The sequence below is a fragment of the Amblyraja radiata genome, chromosome 1 (assembly GCF_010909765.2).
Source record: "Amblyraja radiata isolate CabotCenter1 chromosome 1, sAmbRad1.1.pri, whole genome shotgun sequence".
NCBI classification, from domain to species: domain Eukaryota; kingdom Metazoa; phylum Chordata; class Chondrichthyes; order Rajiformes; family Rajidae; genus Amblyraja; species Amblyraja radiata.
Genome location: NC_045956.1, coordinates 33,418,565 through 33,439,856, shown reverse-complemented (window position 1 = coordinate 33,439,856; position 21,292 = coordinate 33,418,565). Strand labels below are relative to the sequence as shown.

Here is a 21,292-nt window from a genome sequence, read left to right as displayed (position 1 = left end):
CATGTTGTAGCCACTTTATTTTGTATTTCATGCGTTGTGCACAATCGGAGATCAGTGATGCCCATAGTACGTTTAATTTTTAATTGCAAGTACCCACTTAACATGGCAAACTCATTCGAAATTAAACTTAGTCAAATAATGAGCAATATACAATTCCAAAAAAACTTATAAACATTGGGGTAATAAACATAATTTTTGTCCTTTTCGCAATGGTCCTCGGTTTACAGATACAATATTTTAATTTTCAAAAGTATATTTAAAACATACTTTTCAAAAGTATATTAACTGCACTTGTGCTCATATTGAATTCCGTCACAATTAGATACCACGTTTGTGGGAATAGTGTCAACTACCGAGAGGGCAATATATCACAGGTGTTAATATTGTTGCATCTGGGGAAGGCGATAGGGGATAGTACTTGGTGTATTGTGTGCAGTGCTGCTCAGTCCATTACAGGAAGGATAGAAACGGTGTGGAAGAGGTTGACCAGAATGCTGGGTGGTAGGTAGTAGGCCACAAGGGGAGGTTGGACACACTTGGATTGTTTTCTGTGCAATGTTGGAGTTTGAGGGGTGACCTGATAGAAGTGTATGCAATTATGAGAGGCATAGACAGGGTAGACAGATAAGTCAAAGACTGGAGGGCGTAGGATTAAGGTGAGAGGGGCAAAGTTTAAAGGAGATGTGCAGAGACGTTTTTTTACACAGAGGGTGGTGGTGGAGGTGGATACGATAGTGGCTTTTCAGACAGATGCGTGGATGTGCAGGGAATGGAGGGATACGGATGACGTGCAGGCAGAGGAGATCAGTTGAGCTTGGCATCATGTTCAGCATGTCACTGTGGATCCAAGGGCCTGTTCCTGTGCTGTACCTGTTCTATGGTGGCAGTGCAATATAACTGAGTTCTGGCTTGAGGAGATTGTCCTGTGAACAGAGTTTGAGTAAAATGGGGACGTACTCTGGAGTTCAGAAGAATGAGAGGCGACTTTATTGATACAGGGGAGGCTCATGGTGGGTGCTGAGAGATTGCCTAAAGACCCCAGAACGAGGTGACGTATGTGAAGAACATTTCTCACATCTGAAGACTAAACCTTTGGTATTTTCTGCTGGAGATAGCTGGCAAACCTTAACTATGCATGTTCAAACATTTTGGGGTCCAATGGATATGGGAATCAGGCAAGTGTGTGGATATAGTAGAGAATCGGTCAAGATCTTGAATGGCATAAAAGGACACAGAGTGCTGGAGTAACCCAGCGGGTCAGGCAGCATCTGTGGAGAACATGGACACAGAGACCCGCTGAGTTACTCCAGCACTCTGTGTCCATGTTCTCCAGAGATGCTGCCTGACCCGCTGAGTTACTCCAGCATTTTGTGTGTATCTCAGGAAGGGATGTGCCGGGTTGACAAACAGCGGGAGTGCGGAATGTATGTCGTACGTTGTTGGTTGGGATCTGATCATATGTCCAACAGTGTCGCCGAATCTATAACAAAGGCAGGTCCTTTTGCACGGCTGGTAAACATTTCTTGAGCAAAACAAAAAGTGCTGGAGGAACTCGGCGGTTCAGCCAGCATCTGTGGAGGGAATGGACAGGCGACGTGTCGGGTTTCTGAAGTTCGGGCCCCAAAAGATGCTGCCTGACCCACTGAGTTCTGCCAGAAGGTTGCGTTTTGCTCATGATTCCAGCGTTTGAGGTAGCTCGAAGGTTTTGAGATATGTATACATCCACCCAAAGATCATTATATGCAATTTTCTTTTTTAACATAGAGATTGACAAATCATTCACCAAAATTTTAAAAAATATATAATTCAGTGACTCTGTCCAACACAGTTTCGAAATCAGCCAAAAGAGCACGGAATGTGACGTCGCCCTCTTGCACGACAATTCTATGAAAATTTCTTCATAAATCGGAGTTTTAAGTAAGACATCGTAAATAGAATCGTCATCATTATTGCCATTGCCAGATGATTCTTCCACAGGGACCATTGGCTTGCTATAATCCCTTGTCTAGCAAGATATTGCTCCCCGGTACATCTACAAGACAAGGCATTTTTTAATTCACAATAAATTCATTTTTTTGAATATATCCATTTTGGTTAACTGGGTCATTTTTTACCATTTACCAACTCACCAATAAAAACAACTTTAATTTCTGAAGAAGGGTCTCGACCCGAAACGTCGCCTATTCCTTCGCTCCATGGACGATGCCTCATCCGTGGAGTTTCTCCAGCTTTTTTGTCTACCTTTATTTTCATTGCCCTCTTAGTTTAGTTTAAGTTGAGAAAGTTTCAGTTTACAGCACGGAAACAGGCCCTTCGGCCCACTGAGTCCGTGCTGACCAGCGATCACCCCGTACACTAGCACCATCCTACACACTAGGACACACCCACCCTCTACATGGATAAGAAAGTTTTAGCGAGATATAGGCCAAACACAGGCAGGTGGGACTAGGAGGAGGTGCAAAGGGACTTGGGAGAGCTGGTGCAAGATTCCCAAAACGTTAATTTGCAAGTTGAATCAGCAGTAAGGAAGGCAAATGCAATGTTAGCATTTATTTAGGGAGGACTAGAGTACAAAAACAGCGATGTAATGCTGAGGCTCTATAAGGCGCTGGTCAGACCGCATTTGGAGTATTGGGGGCAATTTTGCGCCCCTTATCCGATTTCCGAGGAAGGATGTGCTGGTGCTGGAGAGGGTCCAGAGGAAGTTTACAAGAATGATCCCAGGAATGAGTGGGTTAACATATGCAGGCCCTATCAGGGGGAGGGGGGCAACGAGTGACATTGGCATGGGCCTCATGCCTGTCTGCTGCAAAGAGATCTTGATTTGAGGGGGCTCTAAAATTCAGGGGCCTCTAAAATTGAAATCATCTATGAGAGGGCCTAAACATAGCTTGTCCAGTTCTTTTATAATTGTATATGTTTCTATCCTACCCCTCTCATCCTTCTCAATTCCAGAGAATATGGAGAGGCAACATTTTGGGTAAGGTCCCTTCGACCTGAGAGACAAGTATTTCACATTGGTGGTGTATATATGGAACAGGCTGCCAGAGCAAGTGGGAGAGGTGGGTATAATGACAACATTTAAAAGGCACTTGGACAGGTACATGAATGGGAATGTTTTTGGAGGCATAGTGGATAGGTGCCAGCAAGTGGGACTAACTCGGTTTGGCAACTTGGTCAGCATGGACAGGTTGGGCCGAAGGGCCTGTTTCTGTGCTGTACAGCTCTGTGACCTCCACACTTTCCTTTCCGCTTGTTTAGTTTAGAGATACCTCGCGGAAACAGGCCCTTTGGCCCACCGAGTCCGCACCGACCAGCGATCCCCGCACACTAACACTATCCTACACACAGTAGGGACAACTTAGGTTTGCACCAAGCCAATTAACCTACAATCCTGTACGTTTTTGGAGTGTGGGTGGAAACCGAAGATCTCGGAAAAAAAACCACGCGGTCACAGGGAGAACGTGCAGACTCCGTACAGGCAGCACCCGTAGTCGGGATCGAACCCGTGTCTCTGGCGCTGCAGGCATTGTTAGGCTGCAACTCTACCGCTGAGCCACCGCGCATCTTAAATGAACTAATGTCAGTTCAAGGCTCAAATGCAGAAGAGGTGTCCTGTGTTTGCAGGTAAACATGTGCCAGAAAGTGGTAGCATACAACAGTATCTTTGTGAAATGAAGAACTGGTATTTACAATGAGTGTTTGGCTGTACTTACATAACTTCAGGATCTGTGCCCTCCACGTAAAAGCTCGGAGCAGATACCACCTGGGTATTATTACAGAAGTTCAAACCAATAAATTCATTCACCTCGAGGGCCTGCGCAAAATCAAAGCAACACATTTGATAATTAGGGCATCACCAAAAGCACTGACGGCTAAAGAGTTCGCCCTGTTACAGGAGGGGTGTGGAGGCTTTGGAAAGGGTGCAGAATAGATTTACATCATGATAGGAGCAGAACGAGGCCATTCGGCCCATCGAGTCTACTCCGCCATTCCATCATGGCTGATCTATTTTTCCCTCTCAACCCCATTCTACTGCCAGTCCCCATAATCTTTGTCGCCCTTTGTAATCAAGAACCTATCAATCTCTGCCTTAAAAATACCACAGCCGCCTGTGGCATTGAATTCCATAGATTTACTACCTTCTGGCGAAATAAATTCTTCCTTGTCTGAAGGTGCGTCCTTTCATTCTGCGGCTGTGCCCTCTGGTTCTGGACTCTCCCACTAGTGGAAACATCCTCTCCACATCCACTCTATCCAGGCTTTTCACTATTCGGTAAGTTTCAATGAGGTGACCCCTCATCTTTCTAATCTCCAGCGAGTACAGGCCCAGCGCCGTCAAACGCTCATCATATGTTAACCCAATCATTCTCTGGGATAATTCTCGTAAACCACCTCTGGACCCTCTCCAACGCCAGGTGGTGCTGGGGTGGGAAGGGAAAGAGTGTATCTAGTCCTTTGAGCCTGGTTGTAATTAAATGGCAGATACAGTGCATTCAGAAAGTACTCAGACCCCTTCACTTTTAACATTTTGTTACGTTACAGCCTTATTCTAAAATGGATTAAATTCATTTTTTTATCATCAATCTGCAGACAATACCCCATAATAAAAAAACAAAAACAGGTGTTTAGAAATCTTTGCAAAATAATTAAAAAGGAATAACTGAAATATCACATTTACATAAGTATTCAGACCCTTTACTCATTACTTTGTTGAGGCACCTTTGGCAGCGATTACAGCCTCAAGTCTTCTTGGGTATGACACTACAAGCTCTGTCAGGTTGGATGGGGAGCATCGATGCACAGCTATTTTCAGGTCCCTCCAGAGATGTTCGATCGGGTTCAAGTCTGGGCTCTGGCTGGACCACTCAAGGACATTCACAGACTTGTCACAAAGCCACTCCTGCGTTGTCTTGGCTGTGTGCTTAGGGTAGTTGGCCTGTTGGAAGATGAACCTCCGCACCAGTCTGAGGTCCTGAATGCTCTGGAGCAGGTTTTCATCAAGGATCCCTCGACTTTGCTCCGTTCATTTTTCCCTCGATCCTGACAAGTCTCCCAGTTCCTGCCGCTGAAAAACATTCCCACAGCATGATGCTGCCACCACCATGCTTCACCGTAGGTATGGCATTTGCCAGGTGATGAGCGGTGCCTGGTTTCCTCCAGACGTGATGCTTGGCATTCAGGCCAAAGAGTTCAATCTTGGTTTCATCAGACCAGATAATCTTGTTTCTCATGCCTTTTGGCAAACTCCAAGCGGGCTGTCATGTGCCTTTTACTGACGAGTGGCTTCCATCTGGCCACTCTACCATAAAGGCCTGATTGGTTGAGTGCTGCAGATATAGTTGTCCTTCTGGAAGGTTCTCCCTTCTCCACAGAGAAACTCTGGAGCTCTGTCAGAGTGACCATCGGGTTGGTCACCTCCCTGACCAAGGCCCTTCTCCCCGATTGCTCAGTTTGGCCGAGCGGCCAGCTCTATGAAGAGTCCTGGTGGTTTCAAAGTTCTTCCATTTAAGAATGACGGAGGCCACTGTGCTCTTCGGGACCTGCAATGCTGCAGAAATTGTTTATACCCTTCCCCAGATCTGTGTCTCGACACAATCCTTTCTCAGAGGTCTACGGACAATTCCTTCGTCTTCATGGCTTGGTTTTTGCTCTGACATGCACTGTCAACTGGGGGACCAAGAGCGGAACTCACTATCAAAACATGGAGGGGACGGGGGGGCACAATTTTTTGGCGGCCACGCACGCATACGCACACACACACACGCGCGAGGCTTCGGAGGCTCAATCCAGCGCTAAAAGTGGAGAGTTTAAAATCGGGATCACAAAAACTTGGGGGGGATGTCCCCCACCTCTCAAAACATGGGGGGGACGTGTCCCCTCTGGCCCCCCCGGGTTTTCCGACCCTGTGTGGGACCTTATATAGACAGGCATGTGCCTTTCTAAATCATGTACAATCATTTAATTTGCCACTGATGGACCAATCAGGTTGTAGAAACATCTCAAGGATAATCAATGGAAACAGGATGAACCTTAGCTCAATTTTTAATGTGATATTTCCGTTATTTCTTTTTAATTACTTTGCAAAAATTTCTAAACACCTGTTTTCACTTCTTCATTCTGGGGCATTATGTGTAGATTGATGATAAAAAAAAGAATTTAATCCATCTTAAAATAAGGCTGTATCGTAATAAAATGTGAAATAAGGGAAGGGGTCTGAATATTTTCTAAACGCACTGTACAAGAAAGAGAGGCACAAAATGCTGGAGTAACTCAGAGGGACAGGCAGCATCTCTGGAGAGAAGGAATGGGTGACATTTTGGGTCGAGACCCTTCTTCACTGAGAGTCAGGGGAGCGAGAGTCTCGAGATATGGAAGGGTAAGGTGTGAAAAGGACAGATCAAAGCAGATGATGATGAGGAAATATAGAATGGTTCACTGTTGGCTGAGGGGAAGGTGACAACGAGGCATACAAACAGTAAAATTAATCAGGACAGTGAATAGTCGGAGAACTAGGGTTGGGGGACGGATGGAGAGAGAGAGGGGTTACTTGAAGTTAGAGAAATCAATATTCATACCCTTTTCCCCAAATACCCTATAATCTATCAATCGCTGATGTAAGTTTTGATCAACCCATCATCATCAGCAACTCAAAATTCCTACCAGCTGTTGTAGCCCAACATTTATCTCTCTCTCTGTAAAGTCTCTAAAGTCTCTCTAAAGCCACTCTCTCTAAAGTCCTGGGTTTAATATTCCACCTCATTCTCTTGGTTCTCAACTCCCTACAGCAGATAGATTCATCCACACCTTGGCATTTCAAATTAATATTTTCAAACTACTGGGTCATATTATTCAAAACTGGCCTTCTTAAATTGGGCCTGGAAGTCCAGATATCATCTTAGAAAATGTACTTTTGCTGCAGTCTGCTCTATACTTCCAGAAAATGTGGTAGCTAGGACTGCTCACACACCTCAAGCTCACAAGCCAACGGTATGAACATTAAATTCTTCAATTTTAGGCAACTCCATTACCATCCAATCTCTCCCTTCTTCTCCACATAACACCCCCCCCCCCCCCCCCCCACCGCCCCCCACAGTGCCCCATCTGGACTCACACATCTTCCCCCCCCCCCCCCACCCCTCCTCCTCCCCTTCCACCTACATTCCTCTGGCTTCACAATGTGCAACTCTTCTGTCTTTCTGCCTCACACCTTTCTTTTCATCGCTGGTCCTTGTCCAACCATCTGCCTATCAAAACACTCCCCTCACCTGTATCCACCTATTACCTGCATGACTTTGTCCTATCCTTCTCCCTTCCAGATTTCTTTCACCCCCCCTCCCCTACGATCAGCCTGAAGAAGGGTCTCGACCCGTAATGTCGCCTATTCCTTATCTCCAGAGATGCTGCCTGACCCGCTGAGCTACTTCAGCTTTTAGTGTCTATCTTCGGTTTAAACCAGCATCTGCAGTTCCTTCCTACATATCAATCCTACGATTCAATAACTACTTAAAAAAACAAATGAAAACATACACAGTGGGGATAGAGTTAAGCTCGATTGTAGGATAACTCTTTCAGATATATTGGACTGTTAATTCACAAAAGGACACTTAGTGCTGGAGTAACCCTGTTGGCCAGGCAGCATCTCTGGAGAACATGGACAAAGAGTGCTGGAGTAACTCAGCGGGTCAGGCAGCATCTCTGGAGAACATGGACACAGAGTGCTGGAGTAACTCAGCGGGTCAGGCAGCATCTCTGAAGAACATAGATGGGCGATGTCTTGAGTTGAAACCCTTCTTCAGAGCCCGGAACATCACCAATCCATGTTCTCCAGGGATGCCGCTTGACCTGTTGAGTTACTCCAGCACTCTGTGTCCTTTTGTGTATTAACCAGCATCTGCAGTGCCTTGTATCTACATTTGGGCTATTAACCCCTTGGTACTTACTGTGAGGCCATAACGAGGGATACTTAAGTATTGCAGCCAGGACAACCAACTTAACACACTTGGCAGGTTTACCAGGAGGCCAGAAAATATCTGGAAAGAATTACAAAGAGTTAGCAGGCCGAGATTGCTCCAGTTCTCACTGCGTTCTGTTGTCACACTCCCCTCCACCAACAGTGTGCCATGACTCTACAAACCGCACACAGGGCTACTCTGACTGCACCTCCAAAGCTCACAACCTCCCAAAGCAGGGAGGGCAACGGCTAGAAGGTGCAATGAGACACAATGCCTTGCAAAATTCCCTTCATGTCACATACTAACCCAACTTCAAAATATATTGCCAGTGTTTTACTTCCACTGAGTTTAAATGTCTCGTTTTAAGTTTAGTTTAGAGATCCAGCGTGGAAACACAGTCCCTTCGGCCCACCGAGTCTGTGCTGACCAGTGATCACCCCATACATCTATCCTACACACGAGGGACAATTTACAGAAGCCAATTAACCTACAAACCTGCACGTCTTTGGTGTGTGGGAGGGAACCGGAGCACCCGGAGAAAACCTCGCATGATCACAGGGAGAACGTGCAAACTCCGTACAGATAGCACCCGTAGTCAGGATCGAACCTGGATCTCTGGCACTGTAAGGCAGCAACTCTACCGCTGCGCCACCGGACCTTGGATCTCTGTTCCCAACAGGATTGTCGGAGCACCTTAAGCAAAGCTTGTGAGCAGTCCTGGTCGCCCAGCTAAAGGAAGGGTGTCACTAAGTTGGAAAGGTGCAGAAAAGATTTACCAGGACGCTTTCTGAGCTTGCAGACTTGTGTTATAGGTGGAGGCAGGACAGGCTGGGACTATAATCTGCAGAGAATGAGGGGTAACCTTATTGAGATGGACAAGATCACGAGGAGCATGGATAAAGTGAACGCTCACAGTCTTTTTCGCAGAGTAGAGCATTCTAAAACTAGAGGGCACAGGCTTCAGGTGCGAGGGGAGACATTTAAGAGGGGAAACTTTTTTATTCGGAGGGTAGTCGTATCTGGAACAAGCTGCCAGAGGAAGCTGTACACGCGGTTACAATTACGACTTCCAGAAGACATTTGGACAGATATATGGATAGGAAGTGCTTAAAGGCCTGTTGGCCAAATGCAGGCAAATGGGGCTAGCCCAATATGCCAACTTGATCAACATGGACAAGGTGGGCTGAAGGGCCTTTTTCCATGCTGTATTCCATATTACAAAATCACCAAATTATTCAGACACTAAATTTCTACACAACGATGTTACAAATATACTAAATAATTACTGTACAACGATGTCCATTTCTAACAGCACCCGGGTGCGGACGTAACCTTGGTAAAGGGGCAAGCATTTGGCTCGGGCAAAGCCCTCTTCCGCCTGGCGCGGTGACTCACGGATGGCCAGCTTGGCCAGGCCTAGGAGCAACCCAACCAGAACATCTTCGGCCCTGCCCTCTCCCTAGATTCTGTCACCAGTCCTCCGGTCGCTGACAGCAGAGCCGCTCCTTCCACTATGGACCCTAGGTGGAGTGGTGGTGCTCCTTGCCCTCCGGACCCCGGCCATAAAGGACGTTCTACTGCTCTACCCTGTATTCATGCATTGGTGGGGATACATGTGAAAAATCACATTACCATTGTGGTTGAAATCAAATCAAGTTTTACTACCATAGGTCAAAGATCTGTTACTTCCTGAATTTTTCCCATTTTCCTTTTTTTCTTTTTACTACTATTGATAACATTCATTTTCTCACTTAACTGGATTTTTAGGTTTAGGCTTATTATTGTCCCGTGTACCGAGGTACAGTGAAAAGCTTTTGTTTTGCAGACTCTCTTAAACTTCTGCAGGTGCACAGTGGAAAACATATTGACTGGTTGTGTCATGGTCTGCTTCTTATTTCAGGAGGATGAGGGGTGATCTTATATAAAGTCATGAGAGGAATAGATCGGCACAGAGTCTCTTGCCCAGTGTAGGTGAATCGAAGACCAGAGGACATTGGTTTAGGATGAAGAGGAAAAGATTTAATAGGAATCTGAGAGGTAACTTTTTCACACAAAGGATGGTGGGTATATGGAACGAGCTGCCAGAGGAGGTAGTTGAGGCTGAGACTATCCCAACATTTAAGAAACATTTAGACAGGTACATGGATAGGACACGTTTGGAGGGATATGTACCAAATGCAGGCAAGTGGGACTAGTGTAGATGGGATATGTTGGCCAGTGTGGGCAAGTTGGGCCAAAGGGCCTGTTTCCACTATATCACTCCATGACTCCTGCCATCAGGAAGAAGGTCTGCAACAGCATCTTCCCAATGACAATCAGGCTGTTGAACACCACGAACTCCAACTAAACTGCAAACTACAAAGTGCCTGTGTCGCACGAGGTACTTTGGGCTTTGTGCAGTTTTTTTGCATTATATTGTTTCATTTATTTATTGAACTTCTTTTTGTTTATTACATTATCTATTGTGTATTATGTTTCCAAACTTGTGCTGTGGAGGCAAGTAGCTGCAATTGTTCCGTTTTGGTACATATGACAATAAACTAGGCAGCCACGGTGGCGCAGCAGTAGTTGCTGCCTTAAGGGCCTGCCCCACTTGGGCGTCATTTGCGTGTCATGCAGATGGCGCGCGAACATTTTGTACATCCCAAAATCCTGGGGCGCCACGCGTCACTGCCTAAGTCACCGCATACCATGCGCGCGTAATGCGCACCATGCGCGCATCACGTGCGCGGCTCGATGCGCTCACCGTGCATCATGACGCGTAAATGATGTTGCGTAAATTACGCGCAAATGACGCCAAGTGGGACAGGCCCTTAACAGTATATACAGCGCAAGAGTCCCGGGCTCCATCCTGACTATGGATGCTATCTGTACGGAGTTGTACGATCCCCCCGTGACCTGCGTGGGTTTTCTCCGAGATCTTCGGTTACCACACACATTCCAAAGACGTACAGGTTTGTAGGTTAATTGGCTTGGTATTAATTAGAAATGACCCTGAGTGCGTGTAGGATAGTGTTAACGTGCGGGGATCGCTGGTCGGTGCGGACTCGGTGGGCCGAAGGGCGTTTTTCTGCGCCGTGATCTCTAAACTAATCCAAAACACTCTTGACATAAGATATACCATACATAAATACAATTGTGTCAAACTCAAGTCCAATAGGTAGAGCAAAGGGGAAGATACAGACTTGCCATCAGACTTCACCACTTTCCATCCTCTGGGTTGGAGCAGGTGCAGGTCACCACGTTCACCTGCACCTCCTCCAACCTCCTCTATTGCATCCGCTGCTCTAGGTGTCAGCTGCTCTACATCGCTGAGACCAAGCGTAAAAAATGGCGATCGCTTCGCTCAACACCTCCGCTCAGTTCGCAATAACTAACCTGATCTCCCAGTGGCTCAGCACTTCAACTCCCCCTCCCATTCCCAATCCGACCTTTCTGCCCTGGGCCTCCTCCATTGCCAGAGTGTGGCCCAGTGCAAATTGGAGGAACAGCACCTCATATTTCGCTTGAGTAGTTTACACCTCAGTGGTATGAACATTGACAGTATCAAGTAGTCCCTGCTTTCTCCCTCCTTCCCCTCCCCTTCCCAGCTCTCCCGCAGCCCACTGTGTCCGCATCTTCCTTTCTTTTTCCCACCCCTCCCCCCAACATCAGTCTGAAGAAGGCTCGAGTTGCTGCCTCACAGCACCAGAGACCTGTCTTTGGTGCTATCTATGAGGAGTTTGCACGTTCTCCCTGTGGCCGCGTGGGTGACCGGCTGCTCCGGGTTTCCTCCCGCATCCCAACGACGTGCTGGTTCGTGGGTTAATTGGCCTCTGTAAATTGCCCCCCAGTGTGTCGGGAGTGGATGAGAAAGTGGGATAACATAGAACTAGTGTGAATAGGTGATCGATGATCGGCGTGGACTCAGTGGGCCATATCTTTCATCCATTTACTCCACATGCAGACCAAGCTTTTCACTGTACCTTGGTTCATGTGACAGTAATACACCTAAGCTAAAGAGTGAATTGAAGGACTCATGCAAAGGCAAGGCTGGATCGACAGTGAGAGAGATAAACACACATGGTGGATAGCCACCAAGTGGTCACATCCCCATTACACAGCTACGTCTCTTCACCAAATAAAAGCTGTCCAGGGTCTGACCTCCCCAGAGGACCATGGGTGAAGCTCAACAGACTTGGTACTGGAGTTGGGCGTTTCAATGCCAGCATGTGGAGATGGAGGCTCCGCCAGAGCCCAGCCTGTGAATGCGGAGCAGAACAACAGACAGCCAACCATGTCATCTGTGAGTGCCCGCTCTACCACCCACCAAATGGGGCTCAGGGCCTGGCAGACATTGACGCCAACAGAGACAACAACCTGGCTGCTCAACACCTGCCTTGAGATCTAACTATTCCTTTGGTTTATGTTTCTTTCGCAAGAAGAAGACACATGACTCCTGGCCTGTATCTGAACACTGTGGACGGCTTGATTGTAATCATGTATAGTCTTTCCGCTGACTGGATAGCAAGCGTCAAAAAGAGCTTTTCACTGTACCTCGGCACACGTGACAACAAACTAAACTTTAAACTAAAGACGTAGGAGAGGCCAGGATCAGTAGGTTTTAGTGTGGAAGGAGCTGGCCAAGGTAGGGATTTTAAGATAGGCAAGGTAAGAAGGTAAATGTGACTTACGATCATTATAACAAATATTATGCTAATAATGAGATTTGCTACGCCAATAATGTTCTGTCCAGTTGCAACAGCCAGTCCCAGTGAGGTGGCGGTGATGGACACCTGGACTAACGTCAGCATCGTAATGAAAAAGGCACCGGCGTCTAACCTAAAGCCTGGAAAATCAAAAAACAAAACAGTTCACATAAGCCATGGGGTAAAGATAGATCAGATGGCAAACTAGACACCAGGGCCGAATTGTCTCATTGTGCTCCTACTGCATTGTCTTATGGTCAATGTTCCATGACAACTAAAATATCAAGTCAACTAAAAGTAGGTATGTTACAAAACTTACCTTCAGCGGCGCTGCAGTTCTGCCACTGGCCGAGTGCGCGGCTTTGGTGCCTTTGGAGGGGGGGGGCGGGGTTAAAATGCGTTTTTTCTCCTACCTGTCCTGGATATATTTTCTCGGAGTGCAAGCTTTTGCTGAAGAATTGTTCCGATGGCTGTTCTGTGAATTTTTTTTTTTTTTTTTTAAATCGGCCGACAAGTTCAGCGCTGGAGTAATTTAAAAATCAGCTTCTAAAGCCATCAACGCCGACGGATTTCACGTACGGGACAGGTAAAGGAAAGCCGTTTATTTTATGTATAAAAGTGCTCAAGATGCCTTTAATCCACATTTTACATTGCGAAACGGTGATTTAGGACCCATACGAACCAGCAGTATTTTTCCTGCCGATATGGGGTTTAAATTCACCGCAACCGTTACGTTACTAACGATCGCGTTCCTCAAAAACCCACTCACAAGATGATTAAAATGGCCATTAATTTACGGGAATTAAACACTAAATTCCTTCCATTTGGCCTATAAATCTATGACAATGAGATTTTAAAATCATGTTATATTGTGATTCTTGTGTGAATGTTATTTGGACACTTCGGCTATTTAAAAATATTAATCTTTTCTTAAGAAATGGATAGATGTTTAGATCTAGTAATTGAATTTTGTAATTAGCTACAATTGGGGAACTAACTAATTATATGCTTTAATTTCAGGTCATCCAAGTAAGATTGTTTCATATTTGTTTCAGAATGCTTCAATCTATAACAACTGAAAATTTCTTTCAGTTCTCTTAAATTTTAAGAAAGTTATGGGCTTTTGACTGTCCTTGATGACAGCTTTTGTGTTAAGTCAATGGAAAAGCAATAGGGAACAAGATGCTAATTTCCGAGTATGAAAATGACCATAACTTTTTTAATACTGAAGATATGAAAGTGAATTAGGTGTCAAATTAAACTTCTTTTTATGTTTTATCTGATGGGATAAATTGCAGACTTGATTTTAAAAATCTCAAAATTTTGTAACATTGCTACTAAAGGATTTTCTTTGCACAGTTACACCTTGCTTTGGAACTTTGTCTGCACCCTCTGTGGCGACTCTTTGCAATTTGCAAAGCATACAAAACCTGATTACCATTGGTTGCACTCTGCTATAAGGTCAATAAGTTCTAGGAGCAGATTTAGGCCACTCGGCCCATCAAGTCTACGCTATTGGCTGATCTATCGTTCCTACTTATCCCCATTGTCCTGCCTTTTCCCTGAAACCCTTGACACCCGCACTAATCAGGGCTATATTCCCATACCAAGTGCAGAACAGAATGTGCTGGAGAAACACAGCGGGTCAGGCAGCTTCCGTGGAGGGAAATGGACAAGGTCCATGTTGGGTTGGGAAAACATCACCTAGCCATGTTCTCCAGAGATGTTGCCTGACCCGCTGAGTTACTCCAGCACTCTGTGTCCATGTTCTCCAGAGATGCAGCCTGACCCGCTGAGTTACTCCAGCACTCTGTGTCCATGTTCTCCAGAGATGCTGCCTGACCCGCTGAGTTACTCCAGCACTCTGTGTTAATGTTCTCCAGAGATGCTGCCTGACCCGCTGAGTTACTCCAGCACTCTGTGTTAATGTTCTCCAGAGATGCTGCCTGACCCGCTGAGTTACTCCAGCGCTCTGTGTCTTGTCTCAGGTTGGGACCCTTCTTTCCTCCTCTAGTCATTTGTATTGCGCTCAATATTCCAGCATCTGCCATCTCATGTGCCCCCATTCCCCTACCAATGACTACTAGAGATATTATTGCATGCTAAATCAAGTGGCAGCTGCAAGAGAGACATTTTTAGTCCAATTATTACTTTAAATTAATAGAATTTGTACAACTGTCAATGTAATAATTTTGTCTTTTAGCCACTGAAAAAAAATAAAGATCTTCCCTCCTTTTCTAACAAAATTTTTAAGATGTAAGGAGCAGAATTTGGCCATTTGGCCCATCGAGTCTACTCCACCATTCTCCTGCCTTTTCCCATTAACCCCTGACACCTGTATTAATCTGTCAGTCCCCACCTTAAAAATATCAATTGACTTGACCCCCAATGAATTCCACACATTCATCACCCCCTGACTAAAGAATTTCCTCCTCATTTAGCTTTAGAGGTAAAGTGCGGAGTCAGGCCATTCGGCCCGCCGAGTCAGCACCAACCAGCGATTCCCGCACTTTGACCTTATCCTACACACACTGGGGATAATTTTACAATTACACCAAGCCAATTAACCTACAAACCTGTACGTCTTTGGAGTGTGAGAGGAAACCGAAGATCTCGGAGAAAACCCATGCAGTCACGGGGAGAACGTACAAACTCCGTACAGACAAGCACCCATATCGGGATCGAACACGCGTCTTTGGCGCTGAAAGCACTGTAAGACAGCAGCTCTACCGCTGCGCCACCATGCCACCTCATCTCCTTTCTAAGGAGGAATGTCTATAGTTAGAGGGTGGCGGACCTGTGCCTCTTTTTCACCTCTAGTCTGTCACTATCTCCATCCATCTTCCAACCCCCTCCCCGCATCCACCTATCACTATCCGCCATCTTTGTCCCATCCCCACCTCTCTTTTCCAGTTTTCTTCCCTCTAATCCATCAGTCAGCAGAAGGGTTCCGACCGAAAACGTCATCAGTCCATTCCCGCCACAGATGCTGCCTGATCCGCTGAGTTCCTCCAGCACTTTTCAAAATTCCAGCATCTGCAGTCTCTTGTGTTTCCATAAAAGTCAACCATTGATTTTTTAACATATATATCATTTGTTTCCATTTATGAAAGGCATAGAGGATATCTATCACAGAAAAATTCACTGATTGCCTCATTGGCAAATAAATTATTGCTCATATTAATTTTTTGAGATTGCTACTACTTTAATGTCAAGGACGCAGGAACAGCACCAGGCCATTCATCCCCTCAGACTTGTACTTTCATTCCAACAGACGATGGCCAACTTGGGTCTGGTAATCTTGCCACTTACCCAGACTTCCACCTTCCTTCACTCAGCGCGACACCATCACTAAATTGTCTCAATTTCAAATCCAAATTCAGATTCACATTTATTGTCACATGCACCAATTAATTTACAGTGATATTTGAGTTACCATGCAGCCATACAATTAAAAGAACGATAGAACGTAACATAAATATCCACCAAAGTGATCACTGTGATGGAAGGCAATAAAGTTCAGTCAGACTTCCTCCTTTTGTGCACCCGTGTATGGGGCCTTGACCCTCCGCAGTCACTACTACGGACGCACACATTGCCTTTTACACTCAGATAATAGTCTGTATCTGGAACAGGCTGCCAGAGGAAGCTTTAGAAGTGGATGCGACATTTGGACAGGTCCATGGATAGGGTTTAGAGGGATGTGGGCCAAATGTAGGCAGGTGGGACTAGCCCAGTATGCCAACTTGTTCTGCATGGACCAGGTAGGTCAAAGGGCCTGTTTCCACACAGTAACTCCATGACTGTTTAATGTGATGAAATATCTACTATTGCTATTTTCACTTCATGTTCTTCAAAGAATTATGACTTGGAGAGTCTTTTACACTGTAATTGGTGGAATGCTGACGAGTGTTGCAGGACAGAGAGATGTGGGAGTACAGGTGCACAGTTCCTTGAAGGTGGCGAGTCAGGTGGACAGGGTGGTGAAGAAGGTGTTTGCCTTCATTGGGAAGGGCATTGAGTACAAAGGCTGGGACCTCACGATGCAACTGTACAAGTCGTTGGTGAGACCACACTTGGAGACCACACTGTGTGTAGTTCTGGTCGCCCAGCTACAGGAAGGATGTCATTCATTTGGAAAGGGTGCAGAGGAGATTCACCAGGATGTTACCTGGGCTTGTGGGCTTGACTTACAGGGAGAGTGGGGTTAGACTAGGACTTGGAGCGTAGGGGCTGAGGGGTGACCTTATTGAGGTGTACAAGGTCACGAGGGGCATGGATAAAGTGAAAGCTCACAGTCTTTTTCCCCCAGGATAGAGGATTCTAAAACTAGAGGGCACAGGGTTAAGGTGAAAATGGGGAGATTTAAGAGGGACCTCAAGGGTAATTTTTTTCCACTCATAGTCCGTATCTGAAATGAGCTGGCAGAGGAAGCAGTGGAATTGGATACAATTATGACTTTTAAATAGATTAATGGATTATAAGGCCTTAGAGAGATGTGGGACAATGCAGGCAAAAGGGATGAGCCCAATATGCTGACTTGGTTGGCATGGACAAGGTGGGCAGAAGGGCCTGATTCTGTGCCCGAAACGTCACCCATTCCTTCTCTCCAGAGATGCTGCCTGTCCCGCTGAGTTATTCCAGCATTTTGTGTCTGCCTTCTGTGCTATAATTCTTGTCTTAAGACAAATCAAATTATGTTGTCTCTCAAAGCCTTACCAGTTTGCAATTTTCACTTCAGGATATTCAAATAAATATGGATTCGGGGGCTCAAGATTGAAAGCGATGATTTTTTTTTTGCTTACCTATCATAAAGTAGATGATGACTGTGAATATGATGGACGGGACTGCCCTCATGGGTATCAGATCAACAAATAACTTTGCCAGGAAGTAGGAAATTATCATGTAATATCCACTGATATACTCATGCCTGCAATTAAAAATAACAGAACTATGATCAAATATCACATTTTTTAAATATATTTGCAATACATGCAGACCGCTCCATTAAATATTTTGTTTAGTTTACTGTCACATGCAAGGACAGTGAACATGTTTTTTGTTAAGTGCTATCCAGTCAGCAAAAGGACTAAAGAAGATTACAATCAAGCCGTCCACAGTGTACAGATACATGATAAAGGGAATAACTGCAAGATAATAGTGCAAGATAAAGTCCAGTAAAGTCTGATTAAAGATAGTCCGAGGGTCTCCAATGAGGTACAGTAGATGGGAGGTCAGGACCACTTTCTAGTTGGGGTAGGATGTGTCAGTTGCCTGATAACAGCCGGGAAGAAACTGTCCCTGAATTTGGAGGTGTGCGTTTTCACACTTCTGTACCTCTTGCCTGATGGGAGATGGGAGAAGAGGGAGTGACCAGGGTGAGACTGGTCCTTGATTATGCTGCTGGTCTTGCCGAGGCAGTGTGAGGTATAAATGGAAGCAATGGAATGGAGGTTGGTTTGTGTGATGGTCTGGGCTGCGTCCACAACTCTTTACAATTTCTTGCAATCTTGGATGGAGCTGTTCCCAAACCAGGCTGTGATGCATCCGGATAAAATGCTTTCTATGGCGCATCTGTAGAAGTTGGTGGGAGATGTTGGGGACATGCTGAACTTCCTTAGCCTTCCAAGGAAATAGTTCCATATGTTTTAATTTTTAATTCAGAAACTTCATCTGTTGCTAGCACAAACCTGATTTTGAGGCACTCAGTTTTGAGACAATAAGTATATTTATTGTGTTGCTCGTGAAAGTCTACCTCCATTTTTCCTCCACGATTCCAATTATAGATATGCAGAGAGAGGGTGAATACAGAGTCTTGTTCCACAGGGGGATCAAGAACTGGTGGGCACAGGTTTAAGGTGAGAGGAGAAAGATTTAATAGGAACCTAAGGGGCAGCCTTCTTACACAGAGGCGGGTTGGTGTATGGAACAAGCTGCCAAAGGAGGTAGGCAACTAGCTGAGTCTTGATGGCATTGACAAGTTGTGCTGTAGGGCCTGTTTCCATGCTGAACGACGCTACGGCAGCATTCAACAGACTTTCCGACCTTTGGTTCTGCCAAAGTGATGGAGTTACAGAGCTACACAACGTGTAAACAGGCCCTTCGGCCCATCTTGCCCATGCTGACCAAGTTGGCATTCTGGTCTTGTCCTTGATTTCACTGCATTTGGTTCGTATCCCTCTAAATAAATCCTGTCTATATTCTGTCCAAATGTCTTTTGAAAGTCATCGTTGTATCCACTTCTATCATTTCCTCTGGGAGAATTGTGTTCCGTTTTGGTCACCCTGCCATGGGAGCGATGCTGGTAAGCTAGAGAGTGTGCCGAGAAGATGTACGAGGATGTTGCCAGGACTCACGGGGCCTGAGCTACAGGGAGAGCTTGGGCAGGCTAGGGCTTTATTCCTTGGAGGGCAGGAGGATAAGGGTTCACAAGTTATACGATAAGATACGATACGATAGAACTTTATTTATCCCAGGAGGGAAATTGATCAGCCAACCGTCATAAAAACACAAAATACATGAAACATGAAACTAAAGTGACGAGTGGAAAGGATTGGGGATGTGCAAAGATTGGAGTAGGAGTAGAATTAGGCCATTCGGCCCATCGAGTCTACACCGCCATTCAATCATGGCTGATCTCTGCCTCCTAATCCCATTTTCCTGCCTTCTCCCTATAGCCCTCGACACCCGTTCTAATCAAGAAATGATAAGATAGGATGATCTTATGGAGGTGTACACGATTGTGAAAGGAATAGATAGGGTGAATGCACAGACTCTTTTACCCAGCGTAGGAGAATTAAGAATTAGAGGGCATAGGTACAAGGTAAGGTGGACAACGTTTTCACGTACAGCCAGGTGCCTGTATGGAACAAGCTGTCACCCACCTCCACCTCCACCTCCACTCCAGAGAGAAATACCAAACTTTTCCTTGGTTAGTTCGCAATTTGAAGTATTGCGTGCAGCTATAAGTCGCCTCATTACACGCTTTGGTGAGGGTGCAGAGAAGGTTTACCTGAATGCTGCCTGGACTAGAGGGGATTAGCTCCAGGGAGAAGATAGACAGATCCGGATAGTTTTCTTTGGAGTGTTGAAGGTTGAGGGGAGACGTGGCAGGCGGGACTGTCATATGTGGATAGAATGGAGCGGCTGGCCTTGTATACTCTGGAATTTAGGATGAGATGGGATCTTAAGGATTATTAAGGGATTGGACACGCTAGAGGCAGGAAATATGTTCCCGATGTTGGGGGAGTCAAGAACCAGGGGCCACAGTTTAAAAATAAGGGGTAGGCCATTTAAAACAGAGATGAGGAAAAACTTTTTCACCCAGAGAGTTATGAATATGTGGAATTCTCTGCTTCAGAAGGCAGTGGAAGCCAATTCTCTCGATACTTTCAAGAGAGAGTTAGATAGAGCTCTTAAAGATAGCGGAGTCATGGGATTATGGGGTGGGGAGAAGGCAGGAACGGGGTACTGATTGTGGATGATCAGCCATGATCACAGTGAATGGCGGTGCTGGCTCGAAGGGCCGAATGGCCTACTCCTGCACCTATTGTCTATTGTATATTTAAAATGATGAGTAGAAAACAGTAGAAGGAAATGTCCAAGGCTAAAGGACAGAGGTTTATGGAAAGATGGGGGAAGTTTAAAGGAGATGTGCGGGGCAAGTGTTTTCTCGGTACACAGTGAGCAGTGGGTGTAGTAAAATTAATTAACTGCTACTCACATGAAAATCTTCTTTTCTGTGAGAAATAATTCAATTACTGAGATGCTGGTGAAGCACTGGTTCGTAGTCAGAAAAAACATTGCACCTACTCTGAAATGAAACAGAAGTTATCGTACGATTTTATACCATACTGGCCATCAACATCGACAACAACCAGTTATACTGCGCCTTCAACACGTTTAGTTTAGTTTTGTGTAGAGATACAGGCCCTTCTGCCCACCGAGTCCGCGCCGACCATCAATCACCCCGTACACTTTACTTCGATGTCATCCACTCCCTGCACACGAGGGACAATTTACAGAGGGCCAATTAATCTGCAAACCGGCACAAAACCAGAGCACCCGGAGGAAACCCACGTGGTCACTGGGAGAATGTGGAACGTCCACACCGACAACACCCCCCTCAAGGTCAGGATTGAACCCGGGTCTCTGGTGCTGTGAGGTAGTGGCTCCACCCGCTGCGCCGTCCCCATTTAACATCATGAAACGTTCCAAGGTGCTTCACCTCAGCATGGCCAGACAAAATCTGACACCAATGACTGAGTAAACATCTTAAAGAAGGTGAGCACGGTGGCGCAGCGGAAGAGTTTCAGCCTCACGGCGCCAGAGACCCGGATTCCATCCCGACTACGGGTGCTGTCTGTACAGAGTATGTACCTTCTCCCCGTGACCTGCGTGGGTTTTCTCCGAGTGCTCCGGTTTCCTCCCACACTCCCAAAGACGAGCGAGTTCGAAGGCTAATTGGCTTCTGTAAAGTGTGTAGGGTGGAAATAGCATGCGCAGTGATCGCTGGGTGGCGCAGGCCCAGTGGGCTGAAGGGCCTGGTTCTGCGCTGTGTCTCTAAACTAAACTAAACTAGACAATGGCAGAGGATATTATAGACCCAGCAACTAAAACCATACTCGCCCACAAGAAACATGAAGTCAC

General features: G+C 45.9%; 1 protein-coding gene across 2 annotated transcripts in view; it reads right to left on the bottom strand.

Annotated features, from left to right (window-relative positions):
- Positions 1-21,292, bottom strand: part of abcg2 (ATP binding cassette subfamily G member 2 (Junior blood group)) — an 81,825-nt gene continuing 60,533 nt past the window's right edge. For both annotated transcript variants that reach the window (XM_033020251.1, XM_033020262.1), the window contains 6 exons: positions 20,367-20,456; positions 17,449-17,573; positions 12,629-12,783; positions 7,944-8,033; positions 3,717-3,817; positions 1-2,032 (listed from right to left, as the gene is read on the bottom strand). In XM_033020251.1, coding sequence (XP_032876142.1) covers positions 1,885-2,032; positions 3,717-3,817; positions 7,944-8,033; positions 12,629-12,783; positions 17,449-17,573; positions 20,367-20,456 — 709 coding nt within the window. In that variant the 3' untranslated portion in view covers positions 1-1,884. The remainder of the gene's footprint in view (positions 2,033-3,716; positions 3,818-7,943; positions 8,034-12,628; positions 12,784-17,448; positions 17,574-20,366; positions 20,457-21,292) is intronic.